The sequence below is a fragment of the Panthera onca genome, chromosome E3 (genome assembly GCF_046562875.1).
Source record: "Panthera onca isolate mPanOnc1 chromosome E3, mPanOnc1 haplotype 2, whole genome shotgun sequence".
NCBI classification, from domain to species: domain Eukaryota; kingdom Metazoa; phylum Chordata; class Mammalia; order Carnivora; family Felidae; genus Panthera; species Panthera onca.
Window position 1 is genome coordinate 4845876 of NC_138354.1, and position 20747 is coordinate 4866622.

Below are 20747 nucleotides of genomic sequence, written 5' to 3' on the forward strand. Positions count from 1 at the left end.
AAAATTAAAGGAAATCGCTGGCACCAGAGGGGGAGCCGGAAACCGACAGGGGGAAGTCGGCGAGGGGTCCGGGTCCTGGGGAGGGAGCCCCTGAGCAGGCGCTTCGGGCCCGGCCTGAGCTTGGACGCGTCTCCTTTAAGGGGCGGGTCCGGGGCGGGGCCTGGCTGCGGCCCGCCCTCCCAGACTGCCCCGCGCGCGCCGGCAGTTTGGCCACGTCCCTGGCCACGTCGCGCCCGCTCTCGCCATCTTCGCCGCTTCCTCTCAGGGGCCGCCGCTGCCGCCTGAGCCGCCGAGCCCCGGGGCCGCCGCGCCGACCGCCGCCGCCATGAACATCTTCCGGCTGACCGGGGACCTGTCCCACCTGGCGGCCATTGTCATCCTGCTGCTGAAGATCTGGAAGACGCGCTCCTGCGCCGGTGAGCGGCGGGCGACGTCCCGGAGAGGCTCGGGCGCCAGGCCGGGTCGCTCTGAGGACCCGCCGACCTCGGCCGCCCCGCGGCTCGCGGGCCTGCGGCGCCCGACACACCCCCCTCGACCGGCCCGGCGGGCGCCCGGACCCGGGGCGGGAGGGAACATTGCGTGGCGTTCAGGCCGGGCGGGGTGTCGCCGTGCTGGGCCCCGCGCGGCGCGGGGTCGACTCCCGAACTTGAGCCGTCGGGGCGGAGGAGGAGCCAGCCGGACTGCGCTGGGCCCCATTCTGTCGGAAAAGTTTGGATGGGGCGGGGGCCGGGGGAGTCCGGCTGGCGCGCCCCCACCCCCCGCCCGCGACTTTAATGGGTGCAGCACCGCGCCGGGGAGGGGGGAGGAGGGGGCGGGAGGGGCCGGAGGTGCGGGGAGCCCGCGAATCAATGGGACGGGAGGGAGGAGGATGGGCAGGCCCGCGGCCCGCTCGGCCTGACGTGGCAGCCAGGCCAGCCCGGGAGGTGGAGCGGGCGCGGGGAGGTCACCCCGCTCCCCACCCTTGCCCCTTCGACGACTGGCCTTTAGGTTAGGGTGTCGGGTCAGGCCTGTCCCTAGAGTGCCGTGGGCTTCACCCCAGCTCTGGGGTCCAGGATCACGCCCGCCACGGGAGGGGGGTGTGAGGAGGTCTCGTAAGTGAATTTCTTGGGGACCGTCAGTGCTGCTTTGAGAAACGAACTAGTTTGTCGAACTCCGAGTGCCTCCATCTAATAACGGGTTCTCTTAAGCCTGCGGCGCCGGGTACCGCCGAGGTCTCATGTGGTCTCCTGTAATTCTCACTCCACGTCACCAGTGAGCTGGCGACTCCCTCCTCTGGAGTACACATTTCATGCATGCATTGCCGGGAGGCAGCGAGACAAATCTTTCCCAGATCATAGCTGTGAAGTTTTACATCGCATTAACCCTGGAAGCGTAAGAGCGGCGAAGTTTTCAAGGATGTCTTAAAATGCAGTGTGGCCTTTAAACGTGTTTTTGATGCCATGGCCTCAGTGAAATAAGTTGAGTGCAAGAGCTAAATGTTTGCAGAGGCCGTAAGAGACGGGGAGTCTTAAAGGACCTGGGTGGCAGAGATCCCGTTTACCTGATTGATTTCTGAAATTGCCCCATCTAGAGTAACACCCCGCATCTTTGCTGTCTTCAGGAGTCACCTATCTCCCCAGAACATACCCGAGATGGAGGAAGTAAGCAAAAGCAAAAGAGACCTTTGAGCGATCAAAATGGATATTACAAAGTCCATGTACCGAAACCGGTGTTGTCTGGCCTGGAGGTGATCTCGCGTTTCGTACCTGTTCTGAGAGGTTCAGCTGTATGATTTCCAGTTAAAGCAAAGTAATTGCAGCAGTTGTGATAGCTGGCACCGAAGCACTTGCTGTGCGTTAGGTAGGACGCTAACTGCTTGATCTAGCTTATCCCACCTAGTCTTTAATCCTAGAGCCAAGTGCTGTTGTCCCCGTTCTGTGGAGGAGGGAACTGAGTCTTAAGGGAGATGAGGAAATTGGTGGCAGAGCCAGGATTGAAACACAAGCAGCGTAGCTCACAGTGAAGGCTTTTGAATCAATGTCCATTTTGGCCTAAGTAATGTTAGTTTAAACGTTTGATGCAGACCGGTAGTTTAGGTCATGTTTTTGTTGCGTTCAGGAAATTTTTTTCTCCTGCTTTATTGAAATATGGTTGACACAGAACATTGTACTAGTTTTGGGTGTGCAACAGCGATTTGATGTATGTATATATTGTGAAATGGTCACAACAAGCTTAGTTAATTAACATCCGTCACCACACATAACCATTTTTTTTCTCGTGATCAGAACTTTTAAGGTCTACTCTCCTGTGAACTTTCAAATATACAATACAGTGTTGTTAACTGTAGTCATTGTGCTATACCTTCATCCCCAGGTCTCATTTTATAACTGGAAGTTTGTACCTTTCAATCACCTGTACCCATTTCATCCACCCCTCAGTCTGAAAATATTACTTTTAATCTTGATTTTTGCTCCAAAATTTTTGTATGAGTCCCTTCATCTTTCACGTATTTCTCAGAAACCCGTTCTCTGTCAAGTCCTTAAGTGCGGAAGCATGTTGTCTCTTAAATATGTATCTAAAGTAAGATGTTGGGGAGAAGCTACTGCACCTCCAGGTGTAGAATTTTTTTTTTATGTTTATTTTTTGAGAGGGAGAGTGTGAGCAGGGGAGGGGCAGAGAGAGAAAGGGAGAGAATCCCAAGCAGGCTCCACACTGTCAGCACAGAACCAGCTGTGGGGCTCGAACTCACGAACCGTGAGATCATGACCTGAGCTGAAATCAAGAGTCAGACACTTAACTGAATGAGCCACCCAGGCCCCCAGGTATAGAATTCTTAAGGAAACCTCGAGTTATATAGAGAAAGTGAGAGGGTTTGCTATTTTGTTCATTTTTTAATATTCACTATTTTCATTTGGGAAATTTAGGAGCATTTAGGAAAACTGAAAATATTTCCGCCAAAATAATAAAGAAGATAAATAGTTAAGTTCATGGGTGTTTGTCAAGTATTCCTACAATTTAATGCTCTAGTTATAGGGTATTATTAAGCTTCTCTTTGTTGGACTTAGGATCATTTTAGTTCTTATACATGAGATTCCTGGCCTTTTAAAAATCAGAATCACCAAGATGATTTATTCAGAGTTAAATGCTAAATTTGACTAGCTGCTTTGTTTTTCCATTCTAAATTATGAAAGTTGTTTAGAGGCTTTTGAACGAGTAAGAATTTGATAGGAGTTTCTCAAATAACTGGAATAAGAGACATGTACATTCAGGTTGTGTTTCTCGCTTTGAAAATACTGGTATTGGGGTTCATTTTTAGGATTTTGGCACCTGTTCTGAACATGCCTGTAGCCAGAACCATGGGGCTTTTTCCCTTAGAGTAAGGGCTGAGATGGGTTAGTGAGGAAGCTGGAGATTCTGTTTTCCTGAGCATCTAATTTGAGAATGAGCACCTTAAAGGGCCTGTTTTAAAGTAGGGACAGGAGAGCTGATCTCAGCATAGCTGTGTTGAATTGGCAGTCTTCTGTGCCTTTGTCTGCCATTGTCATTATACAGGGGTGCCCGAATGAAATGTGACTTTTCTCATATGCTTGAACCTTCGTTGCAACCGGATCCACAGTATGTTGAAGTTATCACTATCCGTGTCCTAAACGCTGACCTGGATAGCCTTGGGAGAACAAGCCTTGGATTGTAGATGAAGAACTTCCTAGCAACATTTTCCTGTAGGCTGGCTGGTAGTTATTAATAGCGCTCTATCTGTTGTGCTTAAATTACTAGTGGGGTCCTTCTGAGATCCATGACTCCCAGCAACCCTCTCCTAGTCTCTCCCCTCCCCCGCATCTGCTGCTTTGATTGTTGTTAGCTGTGGTTATGTAGGTTGTCTTATAGACTTTTATCATACTAACATGACAGGAACATACAGTGTCCCTGCATTTCTCATGATTGGATAGCTTATAATTTTGAAGTACAGAATCTCATCTTTTATTGTGGTCATGGTGTACTTCACGAAGCTTTTGTATTACATGCCTAGCTCCCTCTTTGTAGCAGCTGTCACCTCTCTTCTTTTGAGTGCCAGTCTGTTGGCTAATCATTGCTCTCAAACATCTGTTGACCACCCACTGATTGCAAGGCACTGGGGACACAATTCAGAGCAGCTATCAAAGTCTCTGCTGTCGAGAAAGTTGCAATGGAGTTGAAATGAGACACATACAAAAAGATAAAAATAAAAGGTATTAAATATTAAACTGTGTAGACATTAAGGGTGCGTGGGTGGTTCAGTCGGTTAAGAATCTAACTCTTGATCTTGGCTCAGGTCATGATCTCACCATTCATGAGATCAAGCCCTGAGTCGGGCTCTGCACTGATGGCATGGAGCCTGCTTGGGATTCTCTGTCTCCTCCTCTCTCTGCCCCTTCCCTGCTCTCTCTCTTGCACGCTCTCTTGCTCTCTCTGTGTCTCTCTAAATAAATAAATAAACATTAAAAATAAAAATAAACCATGTAGACAGTAAATCCAATAGGTGTGAAATGGCTAGAAGGATCCCAGAGAAAGGACCCTTGACTTCCTGGCAAGGAGTATGTAAGACCCATGTGAAGAAAAATATGAAACTTTCCTAGTGGACACAGAAGATGACCTGAGTGTATGTTCATACTGTGGTCCTGGATAGGACCAGGCAGGCTGGTAACGAAGCAAGATGATTCATCTTCCCAAATTAATTTACTGATTCAGAATATCATCAAAGTTAAAAGACAGTAAACTGAGAGAAATAATCTGCAATATATCTAAGTGACAAAAAGTTAATATACATAATGAAACACTCCTACAAATAAAAAAAAAAAACAAAAAACAGAAAAATAGGCAAAGTTGGCAGTTCACAGAAGAATAACAGAAGGCCCATTAATCATGAAAGAATGCCCAGCCTCACTAATAGAAACTTGGACAGTAAAACAGCAATGCATACCATCATTTGCCTGCTGGGTGGGAAAAGACGTTCAAAACATCTAATATATGCAAAGGTGCAGAAGGACATTCTCATCTGGTGTTCTTGAGTATGAAAATTGGCATAGCCTTCCTAGGGGAAATCAGCAAAACTTAAAGTTGACGTTTGTATATTTTATCCCAGCAATTCTTAAGAAGCTGAACTACAGAAACCTATGTGCACAAACTATCTATAGGTGTGAAGATGTTCCTTGTACCTAAGTATGTACAAAACACTGTTTATAGATAAAAAAGATGTTTGTGCAGTACTCATAAGAACAAAAATCATCAACAACCCAAATGTCCATTAATGGAGTGGTTGCTCAAATGTTGGCACATTCACACTATGGAACATTATGCAGCCACTAACAAGAATGAGCTAGAAGTATTAACAGGGGAAGATAAGAGCTTAATTTAAAAAAAAAAAAAAAAAAAAAGTAAAGTATAGAAAAAAACCCAGAAGGTAAATCTGAGATGTTAAGTTAAAAAAGCAAATTGTAGGAACCCCTGGCTGGCTTAGTTGGAGGAGCATGTGACTCTTTATCTCAGGATTGTAAATTGAAGCCCCACGTTGTATGTGGAGATTACATTAAAATAAAATCTTAAAACAAAAACAAAAACAAAAACCTTTAAAAAAATTGCAGAGCAAAAGATTGTATGGACCCATATTAAGGGGCAAACATATATGCAGGTACGTATACAAGCACATGTATAGAAAGGGGCTTTTAAAAAGCCTGGAAAGTTGCATTTAAAGTGGAGGTGGGAGGGATGTTAAAAGGTCCTTTTGCTTTTTATTACATATATTTTAACCCAGTTGAAATTTTTAATTAAATAGCATGTATTTCTTTGAAAACGAGAAAAACGACAAAACATTACGTAGTAAGAGCTGTCATTTATCAAGCATTTGCAGTGTGGCAGGTATAATATAAAACACTTTTTCTCCAACAGTCCCATCGAGTTGTTAAGATTTGTCCCCATTTGACAGATGCAGAAAGTGAGGTGGGGGAGGGGGGTGATGTAGGTAATGGGCCGAGGCTTATCCTGTGTGTTCAGGGGTTGAGTTTGAACAGAGTCCATTTGGCTCCAGAGCCTCTTTTTCCCTAAGTCACAAGAGTTGTGTTATGCATCATTTCCTGACTATTAGCCTGCTGTTCCAGGGAAGGTTCATGGCCTTTAGGAGATAGGAGAGGATCGACTTCTTTAGAGACAGTGGGTCCAGAGTGGGGTGCCAGGGGCCCTTGTTGAATGCTGCCCTGCAAACTGTCCTGGTGCTTTGACCTGTGGGGCTTGGTCGCAGCTCAGCTGTTACCAGGACAGAAATAATTCTTGGGAAGCTTTTCTGTTTGGCTGAGGGTTCTGTTCTATAAACCAGTGGGAATATAAGAGAGTCAACTTTTAACCTGCAGCACAATTTAAAGTAATGTACACTGTAGTGTATAGTCGTAGGATTTTATGAAACTTAACTTGGCCCAATGGGAAAAGACAGAAATGGTGTTAGGTTTAACGACTGATTTCCACATAACAAGTTCTACTCCTTAATACGGATATTTGGTGCATTTGGTATTGGGATGGCTGTTTCAGAAACATTTAGAGTGAGTATTGAGAGCTTGACCTGCTAGTATGCACATGCTTTGGTCTCAAAACAGGGAGAAAGTGACTGAGGGAGCCCCTCAGGCTTTGCAAGAGGTCCCCGCCCACAAGGAGATTCCTGCCCCTGCCCCCTCTGTCTTCAGCTGGGATCCCTGCCATCTTGTGAAGACAGGACTGTTTTTCTGTTTTAAAGGGAAAGCTGCAGCTTGTTAATGAGGACCCCAGACCAGGACGAATGGGATAGAAGTGCACAAGTACATTCAGGTTTCCAATACAGCAGTTCCTGCGTGGATTCTGCACCACGAGACAAGCTGCAGGCCACACGCCGCCTGTCTCTCTTCTCTCCTGCGCAGGGGGCTCTCCTACCCTCTGGTTGGCAGTAAATTAGGGCAGAGCCCAAAGAACATTGCCTATTTACAGTCGTAGAGATGGTATGACTTGGAAACGCTTTGCAAGTGTTATTCCAAAATGAGAATTTACCCCATGACATGAAAATAAAACGAGTTTGTTTTTTTTTTTTTGGTTTTTTTTTTTTTTTGACCATTTGTTCATTCATTCAGCAGGTATTTTCTTAGCCCTGCTGTGTGTCAAACCCATTGCTGAGCACAGAGAATACAAAACAGAAAAGACATGACCCCAACCTTTGGAGATCTCCGTGTCTGTGGGGAAAGAGGGAAGACAGGCAACCAGATAATCACAGTGTATTTTATAAGACCGTTAATAGGAGCTAGGGCAGCAGCTGCTGGGAAGGGGTTCCCATTATGTACTTGCTGAATGAATAAACAGCACCAAGGGAGGTGTCTTCAAAGACAGCTTGCCAGGGGAAGTGATATGTGAATTGGGTCTCAAAAGGGAGTGGTAGAAACGATATGAGAGTCCTGGATTTTTGCTATCGGAATGCTGAAAATGAGGACAAAATCTCAAATGTATCTGGCTTCCAAAATTCCGTTAGAATAAATCCTTTATAATAAACTTGCCTGTATGTACCATATAATTTTTTATTTAAAATGTTGGAGAGAACCATATAGGAAGTGAACTGGGAATTTCTCTCTCAAAGCCTCAACGGATCTCAAATGTGAACTGCATGTTCCCTTTCCTTTCCCCGCCCTTCTCTTCTCTCTGTCCCATGTCTCTTTGTGAATGACAGCTTCATTATTCTCCTTTGGAACATTGATCTTTGATAAGAAAAAGCAGCTCCCCATTACTGGGGAAGACTAAAAGGAGCAGAATGTCTGCATCTCCACCTTTGACCCTTGAAATTGGTTACTATTGATCTAGAAGGAAGAGAGTCAACTTTTTCTTCAGTTTCTGTTTGGGTGTTTTGTAAATAGACTCAAACTACAAATGTTCATAGGTAGTAAGTAACATTCTTGTATCCAGGCTTTGAGTTTCAACAATGGGCAAAAGTGTTTCATAAAATATCATTTAAAAACAATGTGATTTGGGGGCACCTGGGTGGCTCAGTCGGTTAAGCATCCAACTTCTGCTCAGGCATGATCTCATGGTTCATAAGTTTGAGCCCCGTGTTGGGCTCTGCACTGACAGTGGGGAAACTACTTTGGGTTCTCTGTCTCCCTCTTTCTCTCTCTCAAAAATAAATTTAAAAATATAAAAAAAAATAAAAACAATGTGATTTTCACATCCATAGGAGTATTGCCGATAATTACGTGCAGCGACATTTCCACTAAATACATGCTTACTTAAATGTCTAATGGGGTGGGACGCCTGGGTGGCTCAGTCAGTTGGGCATTCAACTTCGGCTCAAGTCATGATCTCTCCGTCCGTGAGTTTGGGCCCCGCGTTGGGCTCTATGCTGACAGCTCAGAGCCTAGAGCCTGCTTCGGATTCTGTGTGTGTCTCTCTCTCTGCCCCTCCCCCACTCATGCTCTGTCTCTCTGTCTCTGAAAAATGAATAAACCTTAAAAAAATTTTTTATTTTTGGGACAGAGAGAGACAGAGCATGAACGGGGGAGGGGCAGAGAGAGAGAGGGAGACACAGAACCAGAAACAGGCTCCAGGCTCCAGGCTCCGAGCCATCAGCCCAGAGCCTGACGCGGGGCTCGAACTCACGGACTGCGAGATCGTGACCTGGCTGAAGTCGGACGCTTAACCGACTGCGCCACCCAGGCGCCCCTAAAAAAATTTTTTTAAAACAATGTCTAATGGGGTGAAGTTTGCAACGTAGAGGAGGGTGGGTGGGTTCTGACCTGGAAAGATTCAGTTTTCTTCATGAATTTGCTCAATCTTCATCTGAAACCCATAGTTCACATCCTTTGTCACATAAATACCTGGCCACATACAGATGTCAGAAAAGCTTAGTGCACATGCTATGTGACCTTCGGTACTTCCCCCAGCTGAGTCTCCACGTGCCGCAAGAGCACTCTGGAGGTGGCCTGGTTGTTGGAGGTGGAAACAGATTCAAAGATTTTATTTATTTATTTATTTATTTATTTATTTATTTATTTATTTATATTTATTTATTATTTTTGAGAGAGACAGAATGTGAGCAGGGGAGGGGCAGAGAGAGAGAGGGAGACACAGAATCTGAACCAGGCTCCAGGCTCCGAGCTGTCAGGACAGAGCCTGATGCGGGTCTCAAATTCACAAACTGTGAGATCATGACCTGAGCCAAAGTCAGGTGCCCCCAAACTTTTTTTAAAGTGCTGCTTTTGAGGACTGGCTGTAGTGGCAGGTTCCCACCCTTCTGTCGTTGCATCCGGCATCCACAGCAACATTTTTATGGTTGTATGACGAATCTAAGAGGTGGAATTTTTTTAAATGTTAACATGTCCAAGAAATGCTGCCCTCGCAAAGTAAGCCACCTTGGGAGGCCCTTCCACTGCCCCCGGGGGTTACTGCTCAGACTGTTACCTGAAGCAGTGCACCTAACTGGGTTCCTCATCTGCTTAATCGGGTTAGATTCCAACACCATCCCCTGAAGGATTTGTCACCATGAGATACATTGTTTTAAAGTGGAAAGAAAGATGCTAAAGGTAGCAGACCAGTTACAACACTAACAGCGGAATTAGGGAAATTATTCCTATCTAAAGTCTTTGAGAAATATAATGTTCATTTGAACAGTACACATCCTGGTATATTGGTGCTGGCATAATTAAGGCACTTTCGTAGTTACCTGGCATGATAAGACTGCACAGTGGTTAGAACCTCCCCGGAGGAGCGTGTTCAAAAATGTTAACTGGGAAAGAAAACAAAAAGAATGTTAAGTGAAAGGAAAAGTACAGCAGCTCTCGTTTACGGAGTCCTCCCAGACGTGAGCCACTGACCCTGGTGCCCACTCCCCACGTGTGCCCTTTCTGCAGTGTTCTCCACAGGAAACTGCCAGCTCCTCTCACAGACACTTTGCTAACACTCTCCTTTTGTTTCTTCAGGTATTTCTGGAAAAAGCCAGCTTCTCTTTGCACTGGTCTTCACAACTCGTTACCTGGATCTTTTTACTTCATTTATTTCATTATATAATACATCTATGAAGGTATGGTATGACAGCCAACAGAATGCATTTTATCCATGGTTCACAGGCTGATGGAAGCTATGAAGTTTGGGCCAGTGGCGTGCTTAAACGTCTTCTAGAGGGATGTCTAAACATGCTGTTCTCAACGTAAGCACTTTCAGACCACCTTGTATGTAGAAGTGGGAATAGTGTTATCATCAAGCATATTTTCTGTTTCAAAGCAGAATCTATTTAATTGAAGTGCTTTGCACTTAGAGATTTTTTAATCTTAAATTCCTTGAGTATGATAAACTTCTAAAGCTCTTGATAACCTGTGAGAAAGAGGGGTGACTATTATGTTTTCAAGCAGTGGGAAATTACAGACTCCCTGGGAAACCCAGCAGGTTGGTTCAGAACTAGAAATGAAAGCCACCAGCGCTCCTCGCTGCAGTGCCTGTTTTGCTGTTGCGCGAGGGATTATGTGCAGGCTTCTCCTTTGTTTTTTCCTGTTAAATCCATGTTTTATAAACTTTATGGGCCATCTTTATTGCTTTTGCCATGCCTAAATAACATCCGTACCATCATTTACTTAGTGTGTTCTTAAAACCTTTTACCTTGTCCTAAGCATTAGTATCCATGGCGTTAGTGTCGTTATCCACATGAAAAAAAATGTGTAGTTATTAAAATGCAGAATGTTGGGGCGCCTGGGTGGCTCAGTCGGTTAAACGTCCGACTTAGGCTCAGGTCATGATCTCACGGTCCGTGAGTTCGAGCCCCGCGTCGGGCTCTGTGCTGACGGCTCATAGCCTGAATCCTGCTTCAGATTCTGTGTCTCCCCCTCTCTCTCTGACCCTCCCCTGTTCATGCTCTGTCTCTCTGTCTCAAAAATAAATAAACATTAAAAAAAAAAAAATTAAAATGCAGAATGTTTGTGGACCTTTGGGGGTGCACGTGTTTCACTTGCAGAGGCCTCGGTTCCACACAGCCGTGAAATTTACACTTCCTGAACACCCACAGCACTGGCCCTCCCCTAGCGCTGAGGACAGGGCAGAAGCTAAGAAGGAAGGCCTACTGTCTGGTTGGGAAGGGTAGACCGATCATCCCAGCACCAAATGAATGACCGCAGTTTGGGATGGGTACTGGGAAGGAGAAGTATGGGGCTCTCACCTTGTGCAGGAGGAGTCTCATTTCTTCCCTCATTCGTTCTGCGTAGCTTACTGAGCACCTGTGTGCGGGGCCCTGTTGTCGGCGTTTGTCGGCACACCCGAGGAAGTAGCGTTTAAGCTGAAGCCTGTTGTGGCACTTGAAAAGCATTTTTTGTAAACACACGTAGGGGAGACAAAGAATGTATTTGGACCTGAGGTCTTTACTAAAAAGCAAATTTGAGTTACCTGTAATCATTCCATTCTTCATTACTAGGTGATGGGAGCCTCGTCATCAGGAAATAGTTTGCTTACTTAAAATGGCTAGGTCCCTGCCTGTCGTCCAGGCAAGTTAAAGCTGCAGGTATTAGAAGCGTGTGAGCAAGAATTTTCCTCCATTCTCCTCAGGATACGTAGCTTTAGAGGGCTCCTTCTTGTTTGATTCTAGTTTCCAGGCATGTCCTGAAAATCAGAGATGTGAGGGCCAAGTTTTATGTTCTCATGGCTTTGACTTTATTTATATTTATTTTGAGAGAGAGCACAGGAGTGGGGCAGAGAGAGGGAGGGGGGGGGGGAGAGAGAATCCTAAGCAGGCTTTGAGCTGTCAGCATGGAGCCTGATGCAGGGCTCGATCCCATGACCGTGAGATCATGACCTGAGGCGAAATCAGGAATCCGACGCTTAACCGACTGAGCTGCCCGGGCGCCCCTCATTGCTTTCACTTTAAAAGCCAAGCATTGGTGAGAGGAGACAACAGCTGCTTTCCCTGGTGGCCACCGAAGCCTTTGCGGACATGATCTTGGCTGGCGGAAGGCCGGGTGCTGAGGAGGGACCTTGACATGACTTGGTTGGATGTTCTGCTGGAGGGGACTCTGTGTATAAATGTATATATATTTTGTTGATCCATGTAGATGATATGTTATTTTATTCATATATACACACACACACATATTTGTATGTGGAGAGAACTCCTCACAATATAAGTAAGATATTAATCTTCCTTGATTTTTTTTTGGAGTTTGGTATATGGGTATGACCAATTTTAATACCTTGTTGGCTATTTGCAAATATAATTTCATGATGAGGTGCTGGGGACAGTTTAGTGTCTTTGTTTCGTTGTTAAGCATATGACAGGGTTTGATGATTGCTCTCCTTTTCCTGTTAAGTCCTTTGCCCAGATGTTTCCTCATTAGGTTTCACCAGGTGGTTTTCCCAGGGATAAGGAGTCCCAGGCAGTGTAGCTGATACCCCAGTCGTTCCTATCCATAAGCTAAACCTGCCCTGGTTCTTGGGCCTAAAGTTCCACATCCCGAAAATTGCTATAATTTCAAAATATCAGACTTTTCCTTTGGGTTGGATGAATATATGGTGTTTGGCCTTTTGAACGTGGAAGAACATAACTGGGTTGTAAGCCTTTGAACAGCTGTACCTCTATGGGAGCTCCCTTGCGCAGGCAGCTTTTGGTTTTGCTTTTGTTATGTTACCAGACAAAATTTCATAGAAATGATCTGACTTTTCTGTGTTAAAGTAACACACTGTCAGCAAAAATGGTCATTGTAAAGTCAAATGTGAGTTACATGGTATCTTATCTTTACACAAGCACTAGCGGAGGGGGTGTGTGCTCGTTTTGAACTGCACTGAGTGAACTTTGTGTTCGTTTTTTTTTCTTAAGCTGCTAATAGTTTGAAGTGAGATTAAAAATACACGCTTTGGCGGTTTCTTACAAAGTTAAATGTACACTTTTAACATAAGATCAGCAATCCCATTCCTAGGTATTTACCCAAGAGTAATGAAAACTTAGTTTCATACAGATGCCTGTACGTACATGTCCCTAGCAACTGTATCTCCCATCCATCAAGCTGGACACGACCCACCTGTCCTGTAACTCGTGCATGGACGGACAGACTGTGGTAACACGCACGCAGTGATCCGCTCCTGGGCAGCAGAAGAGAGCCGTGGTTACTACACGCGGCGGCATGGTTGGATCAAGAATGCATTAGCTGCATGAAAGAAGCAGAGACATACCATACGATTCCATTTATGTGGCATTCTGGAAAAGGCAAAAACTGTGGAAACCAAGAATAGATCAGTTATAAAAAAAAGAAAGAGAACAGATCAGTTATCGCCAGAGGTTGGGCCTGAGGGGGGAGGGCTTGACTCCAAAGGCGCGGCATGAGGGGGTTTTGGCGGGTCACAAGATAGAACTACTCTGTGTCTTGATCGTGGTGGTGGTTATATGACTCAGAAGTATACACCCCCAAAAAATGAAGTTTATTGTCTTTAAGCATCAAAATAAAAAAGCTGAAGAAGTAAATCTTGCCTTTCTGAGCATACGAATGATGTAGAAGGAAGCCAAGGGAGTTGGAACCGCCGTGAAGTATCCGTGACCTGGTGCTTTTCTCGTTCTTAGCTCATCTATATCGCCTGCTCCTACGCCACGGTGTACCTGATCTACATGAAATTCAAGGCGACCTATGACGGAAACCACGATACCTTCCGAGTGGAGTTCCTGGTGGTCCCCGTGGGAGGTCTCTCCTTTCTAGTCAATCATGATTTCTCTCCTCTTGAGGTGAGTCAGGGGGCTAGTTAGTGGGCATATCTCCTTCCCCAGGGAAATAGCTGTGTTTGCAGATAACGTGGGACGGTTCTGTTTCGCTTGTGTCTTCTGTTTGGCAAGCTTCTGGGGCAGCATATACTATTTGGTGTAAATAAGTCAACAGACGGGAATAAAACCCCCAGGTATTTGGGTGTCTGCTGATGGATTATTGCCAGATTCTCCCCTAGAACATAAAGTAGGCGTCTGCAGTAGTGAGCGCAGTGCCTTGCCTATCCGAGTGCTGGAAGAACGTGATCTCTCCACTCTGACCCAGCTTTTGTTTCCTCTTCACGTAAGGGTGTCGTGCATGGACACCACGTGCGAATCCCCTCAGCAGCCTTGCTGCGCTCTGGCGTTTAGGGGGAGTGGTTGGCATGGCGCCCTGCGCTGCACAGAGCCGTGCCTGCTCCTAGGTGCCTCGCCCTTCCCTTTGTGTCTTGGGGAAACTGCCGCTCATGGATTCAGACACTCAGGGCTCCCCGCGAGGCCTTCTGTCGTCGGCATGAATAAAGTGCCGTGTGGGACAGAGAGTTTGCATAATTACAATTCCCATTACTTGCCCCTTTGATTTAGCCACACCGAAAAAGCCTAAAGAATAAGAAAGATGATGAGAATCTTGAGATCCTCTGGGAAGGAGACCAGCTGGTGAGGCAGACCAGCAGTGGGAAAGGGGTGGCCCCGGCTGTCAGCGTCGTGCGCCCCGGCAGAGAGCAGCGTTCACTCGGGAGCCTAGATTCGCAGTGGGTCAGGCTTATCCGGGAGAAACGTGTCTGTAGATTCACAGAAAATTGTACAGGGAAGGAGATGTTGGAGAGACGAGGTCATGAAAATTCACACCGGCCGAGGCGTCCAGTTACCCAGCCTGTCATTGGGAGTGTCGTGCCTCTTAAATGTAGCTAAAGTTTCTGTGATTTATCACCTGCTAAGCTACTCTGTTTGTGCTCAGATGCCCAGACTGCTGTTTGAGCTGCTCCACGATAAAGCAAGAGTATTTCCCGTGAGCTCACGGTGGGTACTGACCGAAGCTTGTGGTTTCTCTTACAGATTTTGTGGACCTTCTCCATCTACCTGGAATCCGTGGCTATCCTTCCCCAGCTCTTCATGATCAGCAAGACAGGGGAGGCGGAGACCATCACCACCCACTACCTGTTCTTCCTGGGCCTCTACCGCGCGCTCTATCTCGTCAACTGGATCTGGCGCTTCTACTTCGAGGGCTTCTTTGACCTCATTGCTGTGGTGGCCGGCGTCGTCCAGACCATTCTGTACTGCGACTTCTTCTACTTGTACATCACAAAAGGTACCTCGGCCTACGTGCTCCCCGCCCTGTTCCTCCCGCCTCGTGTTTTCAGGAGCGACCTGGCCCAGCACGCTCCTAATCTGGCGCTCGCTCCAAAAGCACAGCTCGTTTCAGAAAAACATTTTAACGACCATCCAATAAAATTCTGGATCAAGGTTTTCAGCCTTTTTGCTTTTCCGAGCTTTATTGTTTTTCTGTGACAGCATGTTTTTATTGTAAAAAATTTAATTAGCTTTCATCATTCTCAAAGCAGTCACCTGAAACCCTAGCACTCAGAGATAGTTGCTGTTAATGTTTCGGGAAATGTAATTCCTGATGTGTCTATGTGTATACACAGATGGCGGATTTTTACAATATACGTGCTATTCTGTAATCTGGGTTTCCTTCCCCACTTACATTTTTTCAAGTCAGTAGATAGAAATCTACGTAGTTTTCAGTAGCCATAGACTATTTCATTATGTGTATTACCATAATTTACTTACTCAGCCCCCTGTTCGTGGGTATTCAGGCTGTTACTCATTAGCTGCTATTAAAATCCAGTGCTTAATCGGTATCCTTGTATATATACATTGTCCCATTTATGTGAATATAGGACATGCAAATGTCACAATAATCTGATGGGGGGGGGAAAAGACATATTTATGCATGTGCACACAGATGTAAGCATACAGTTTTAGGGGATTCAGGAACCCCTGAAACGCAGCCACTGACCCAGGCTAAGAACCCTTGCTAAACAGCTATACGGTATGATTCCTAATGGCTAGATATAAGAGCACATAGATCTGCTCTCTTTTTTAACCTCCAATATTTCGTAGACTTTTATACATAGTAACAGTTACATTTTAATATATGTTGAATCAGGGGAGAAAGTCATAAAACGCTGCTGTGAATTTGGTGACAATTTCAATCGAATGTGTGTTTCTTAAATTCACTTGCTGTGGCATTGAGGTACATGAAGAAATTTCGAGTGTATGTGTGCATGACGTATTCATAGCTCAGAGGGTTCTGTTTATTGACACCAAAATCAAGTGGTTGTTGGCGCCAAAAGCTTGTCTCCTTGGACCTTATTCTGTAGTGTCTTGAGTGTGACAGGCCTCTGGGAACGGGAAAAAGGAAACTGTAAGCTTATCAATAGCAGTAACCTTTTGTTTTCTCTTCCTCTCTTTAAAATCCTAGTACTCAAGGGAAAGAAGCTCAGTCTGCCAGCGTAAGTGCCAAAGACCACCACCAGCATCTGTCCCTCAGGGTGCTCGGACAGAGTTCTTACCACAGCAAAGGCACAAGATGCTTGATACGGAAAATCAGAAACTTAACTCTTTTGTTCAGATAGTCATCAGTGGCTCTGTAGGAACCCCGAGGAAAAGAGCCAGAAGGTTTCTGTTTAATGCATCTTGCCTTATCTTTTTTTATTACTATGTACAAAGATTTTTTTACACAAAGGAACTTAATGCTGTATTAATAAATTCAGTGTGTAGTTTCAATTGGGGTAGTTCCAAAAGTGAAGATTTTGTGAGGAATAAGTGCAACCTTTTTTTTTTTTTTTAATTCTTTGAAATTGTTGATTCTTTGTGTCTGCAATGAAATTGTACTCCCTTGACAGTTGGTAGATTATATATTCTTCCATCTATCAAACTTGCATTCCACTATATTTATTTTTTGCCAAAAGATGAGTTATATTTGTTTGAAATCTGAGACACTATGTTGAATTTGGTATATCTGTTCAAATTTCTTCCCACCTAACGTGGACATCGTTCCTCGGACATGACAACACTACACGTAAGGCCGGTAAGGATGGCTTGCAAGTCTTCTGGTTTTCATTACCAAAATTTTAAGATTCTGAACGTAGAAGGAGTCAGGTTTAAGAGTCCCCAGTGGTGCCCGCCCTCTTCTCCTGCTAAGAAGAGTCAGTGTGAGACTGTCCCGAGGATGTCGAAGAACTTGGTGGACGGGGGTTCTAGGCTGCTTGCCACCCAGGTGTGGGATGTGAGGGACGTTGATTATGTCCTCTGAGGAACGGAACCCAAGCAGTCACCTGTCACCTTTATTTTCACTTTCAAAAGATTACTACAACCATGTCCATGCTCAGATTCACACGGTTTTTCGTATCACTTTCGGGTAGTAAATTGATTTACGTTTTTTTCTTAACTGGCAGCACCAATTGCCATTCCTTATACTCTTTAGATTTTTTTTGTTTTTGTTTTGTTTTTACTGAGCTCTTGCATGATTTATCTTGTTACCATCCTAAATAAACATGTTATTAAACATAGAACAAATTGTCTTCTATGTCAGGATGACTTTTTTCATTTTTTGATTGGCTACAAAAGCTCAATATAGGGCCATAAACATTTACTGTCCACTAATGAATCTAAAACTATCTGTATTTTGAGGAAAAATTGGAGTTTTTCCTCCTGATTTTGCTGTTTTATTGATCTGCTACATTTTTTTGATTTTATGCAAAAGCATATGACTTTGTTTTTATGTGATGCACCATAAAATGTTGAAGTGTTGAATACTAACAGTGCTTACTACAGGATGTAGTATTTTTGCTTGCTGTATTAAAATAGTTTGTGGAAGAAGGGAGCTAGATGGGTTTTATTTTTATCTAGTGTGTCTCTTACCCTCTTTCTGAACTGGCAGTGTAACTGCATAGTTTAACCTCTTGTCTTTCTCTCTCATCTTGCTCCCTGCACTCCATGCCTCATGGTTTTGCTTTGGTGTATCCGTATGTTTCTAGCGTTCTAGTCTTGGTTTAGTTTGTTTTCATCCTCCCTGGAAGATTCTGAGAGCACAGAGGAAGGGTGGGAAACCGCCACAGAAGTGGAGCAGACTGCTTGCTGCCCACACTGGGGGTGGGTGGGAGGCTCACACTGTTTTTGTGCATGTAAATCAAACACGAGCTGGGACCACTTGGGGGAGAGCATAGTGCAGACGACAAGATCTGAGACCTCAGCAGGCCGCCTGGCTTGGGAAGTATCAACGCCTTCTCTAGTCACTGTGCCCACGTAAAAATAAAGCCGGCCAAGATGGGACCACCATTTTGTGGCCAACTAGGATGACATCTTCATAAATAGGGTGGCTGAGTGGGAGTGCGGGACTGGGGCCACGTCTCCGCACACATAGGAAACGAAGGCCTTGTATGATGCGCTTTATAAAGCACTGTTTCAGAGTCCCTTTCACGTCTCCAATAAAGGTTATCAGGTAATTATATTTTTTATCCAGGTGTTTTATTTGTGTGAATTTGTTTTAAAAGTGAAAGCATGAGAAATCCAGCAAAGTTAACCAGTTTGTCCACTGAGTGATCAGTCTGTGAAAAGCTGCTGGCTGTTTACAGGCGCTAATCCGTTCCCTGGTCCAGTTTAGCTGCTGTCAGAGTAACGTGTCCTGCTTCCTTGCAGTCTGGTCACGAGGGGAGTAAGTAGGTAGAGAAAAGGTTGGGGGGGGGGGAGGGGAAGGTTGCAGGTGGAAACCCTTGGGAGAAGATCCAGTCCAGTTTTTCCCAAGATGCCACTAGGTTGGATGACTCCCTGGAAAGGTCAAGCAAAGATTTCCTTTCAATAGAAATCACAAGTGAGGGGTGCCTGGGCGGCTCAATCGGTTAAGCTTCCGACTTTGGCTCAGGTCATGACCTCGAGGCTAGTGGGTTCGAGCTCTAGCTCGGGCTCCATGCTGGCGATGCAGAGTCTGCTTGGGATTCTCTCTCCCTCTCTCTGCCCCTACTGTGCTCTCTTGCTTTCTCTCAAAATAAATAAATAAACTTTAAAAAAGTGGTTAAGGGCGCTTAGGTGGCTCAGTCGGTTAAGCGTCCAACTCGATTTTGGCTCAGGTCATATCTTATGGTTTGTGAGATTGAGCCTCTAGTTGGGCTCTGTGCTGATCGCGCGAAGCCTGCTTGGGATTTGGGATTCTCTCCCTCTCCCCCACCCTCCCCCAAATAAATAAACTTAAAAAAAAAAATCCTAAGTGGTTAGTGGTAACCCTGAGTAAGAAAATCACAAGCTTTGGGATCAGCCTCGTTGTAGGAGTCTCAGCTCCTCACACTCTAGCTCTGTGACCCTGGATTAACGAGTCTCTTCCCTCTGTTACCTGCAGACTCTTGCTGTAGGATTTTTGTGAGGTGTGAATGAGCCCATGTCTGTGAAGCTCAAAATAGAACTTGAGGCACACACATTAAGTGCTCAGCACCTCTGTGACCCCCTGCTCCCCTCCCATTGTGCTTAGTTTGGGGACAGCTGCCTTGCAAGCTGGCTGGAAACCACTTCTGGCAGGAGTTCCTGGGGCCTATTTGAGAACATTGGTCAATTTTGCCCTTGTTGGGAGAGCAATGCATCTGCAGACCTTGACTCTTAAGTACCTTCCCCAAACCACCTGAGTGCCATCTAATGAGGGCTGATTGAATTGGGGCTCCACGTGGGCTTTTTTTTTTTTCTCCTGTGTCCTTCGCCCTCTAGTGACTGAATGTGGAATTAGCAAGAAACGCGCCCTGCTCAGTACAGGGGACACTCCCTTCACCCCTCTGAGTTAGCCTTTGTAGCGTGGCGGCATCCTGTGTAGGTGCTGTGGGTATTTCTCCTACTGATTCTGAAACAATTCCCTCTTAGCATTGGATTTTAAAGAAAGTTGCAGCATAATATAGCACTAATCTTTTAAAAAGGGACACTTTTTTACAACATTAGAATATTCCAGGTCTCCACTCCTAGTTTCACCTCAAGCACTTAATTTAAAAAAATTTTTTTTCTTAATATTTATTTTTGAGAGAGACACAGAGCATGAGTGGAGAAGGCGCAGAGAGGGCGGGAGACACAGAATCCAAAGCGGGCTCCAGGCTGCCAGTGCGGAGACCGACACGGGGCTTGAACTCATGACCCGTGAGATCATGACCTGAGTCAATTGGATGCTCAACCAACTGAGTCACCCAGGCGCTCTGATCGCCTTGAGCACTTTAAAGGTGAAAGTCTCAAGGCAAATGTTACACTACACTTGACTCTATTACCAAAACAGAATGGAAATACACAATGTATTTATTCCTCTAATAAGGGTTCTAAGACAATTAATGGTTGTGTAATAGGGAAACTGGTGTGCCCCGAAACTAAAAAAGTCACTTAAGTTTACTTGGAATTCTGAGAATTGAAGATCTCAGGGCTGTCAAGAAGGCCTTAGAAAAACAACTGTCCAAATTCCTGAAAGATCACCTAGCTAACATTGCCCGACACCCATCTGACAGAGTCTAAATGCAAGGGTATTAATTTTACTCAGGACAGGGATTTACTCATATGAAAGAAAATTAAGTCCTAAAGGAATAGTGGAAGAAATGAATCAGTTGATTTGGAAAAGTGAAAGTAAAGATCACTGTTTCTCCAAGTTAATGTTTTTAAATAGCTCTAATTTGGGGCACCTGGGTGGCTCAGTAAGTGAAGTGTCTGACTTTGGCTCAAGTCATGATCTCAGTTTGTGAATTAGAGCCCCGCAGCAGACTCTGTGCACTGACCACATGGAACCTACTTGGGATTCTCTCTCTCCCCCTCTCTCTCTGCCCCTCTTCTGCTCGTGCTTTCTGTCTCTCTCAAAATAAACTTTAAAAAATAAAATAGCTCTAATTCAACCAATGGAATGTTATATGGAAATAGCAGGACATACTTGCAGAGATTAGAACTATTCAAAATACGTTATTTTTATTTTTTAATTTTTTTTATTTTTGGGAGAGAGAGAGAGAGAGAGAGAGAG

The 20747-nt window shown here is 45.1% G+C and overlaps 1 protein-coding gene across 1 annotated transcript; it reads left to right on the forward strand.

Moving 5' to 3' along the window:
* Window positions 1-220: 220 nt before the first annotated feature.
* Window positions 221-18233, forward strand: KDELR2 (KDEL endoplasmic reticulum protein retention receptor 2). The gene is made up of 5 exons (XM_060649566.3): window positions 221-416; window positions 9933-10033; window positions 13544-13702; window positions 14774-15026; window positions 16203-18233. Exons 1-5 carry the CDS (start codon window positions 326-328, stop codon window positions 16235-16237), a joined length of 639 nt encoding a protein of 212 aa, XP_060505549.1. The 5' UTR covers window positions 221-325; the 3' UTR covers window positions 16238-18233.
* Window positions 18234-20747: the final 2514 nt, after the last annotated feature.

Bases quoted from the DNA above. Each gene is read 5' to 3' on its own strand.
- KDELR2 (XM_060649566.3), top strand. From the start codon at position 326: ATGAACATCTTCCGGCTGACCGGGGACCTGTCCCACCTGGCGGCCATT. The intron at 10,034-13,543 runs GTATGGTATGAC...TCTCGTTCTTAG, and splicing joins TATATAATACATCTATGAAG to CTCATCTATATCGCCTGCTC. The intron at 15,027-16,202 runs GTACCTCGGCCT...TTAAAATCCTAG, and splicing joins CTACTTGTACATCACAAAAG to TACTCAAGGGAAAGAAGCTC.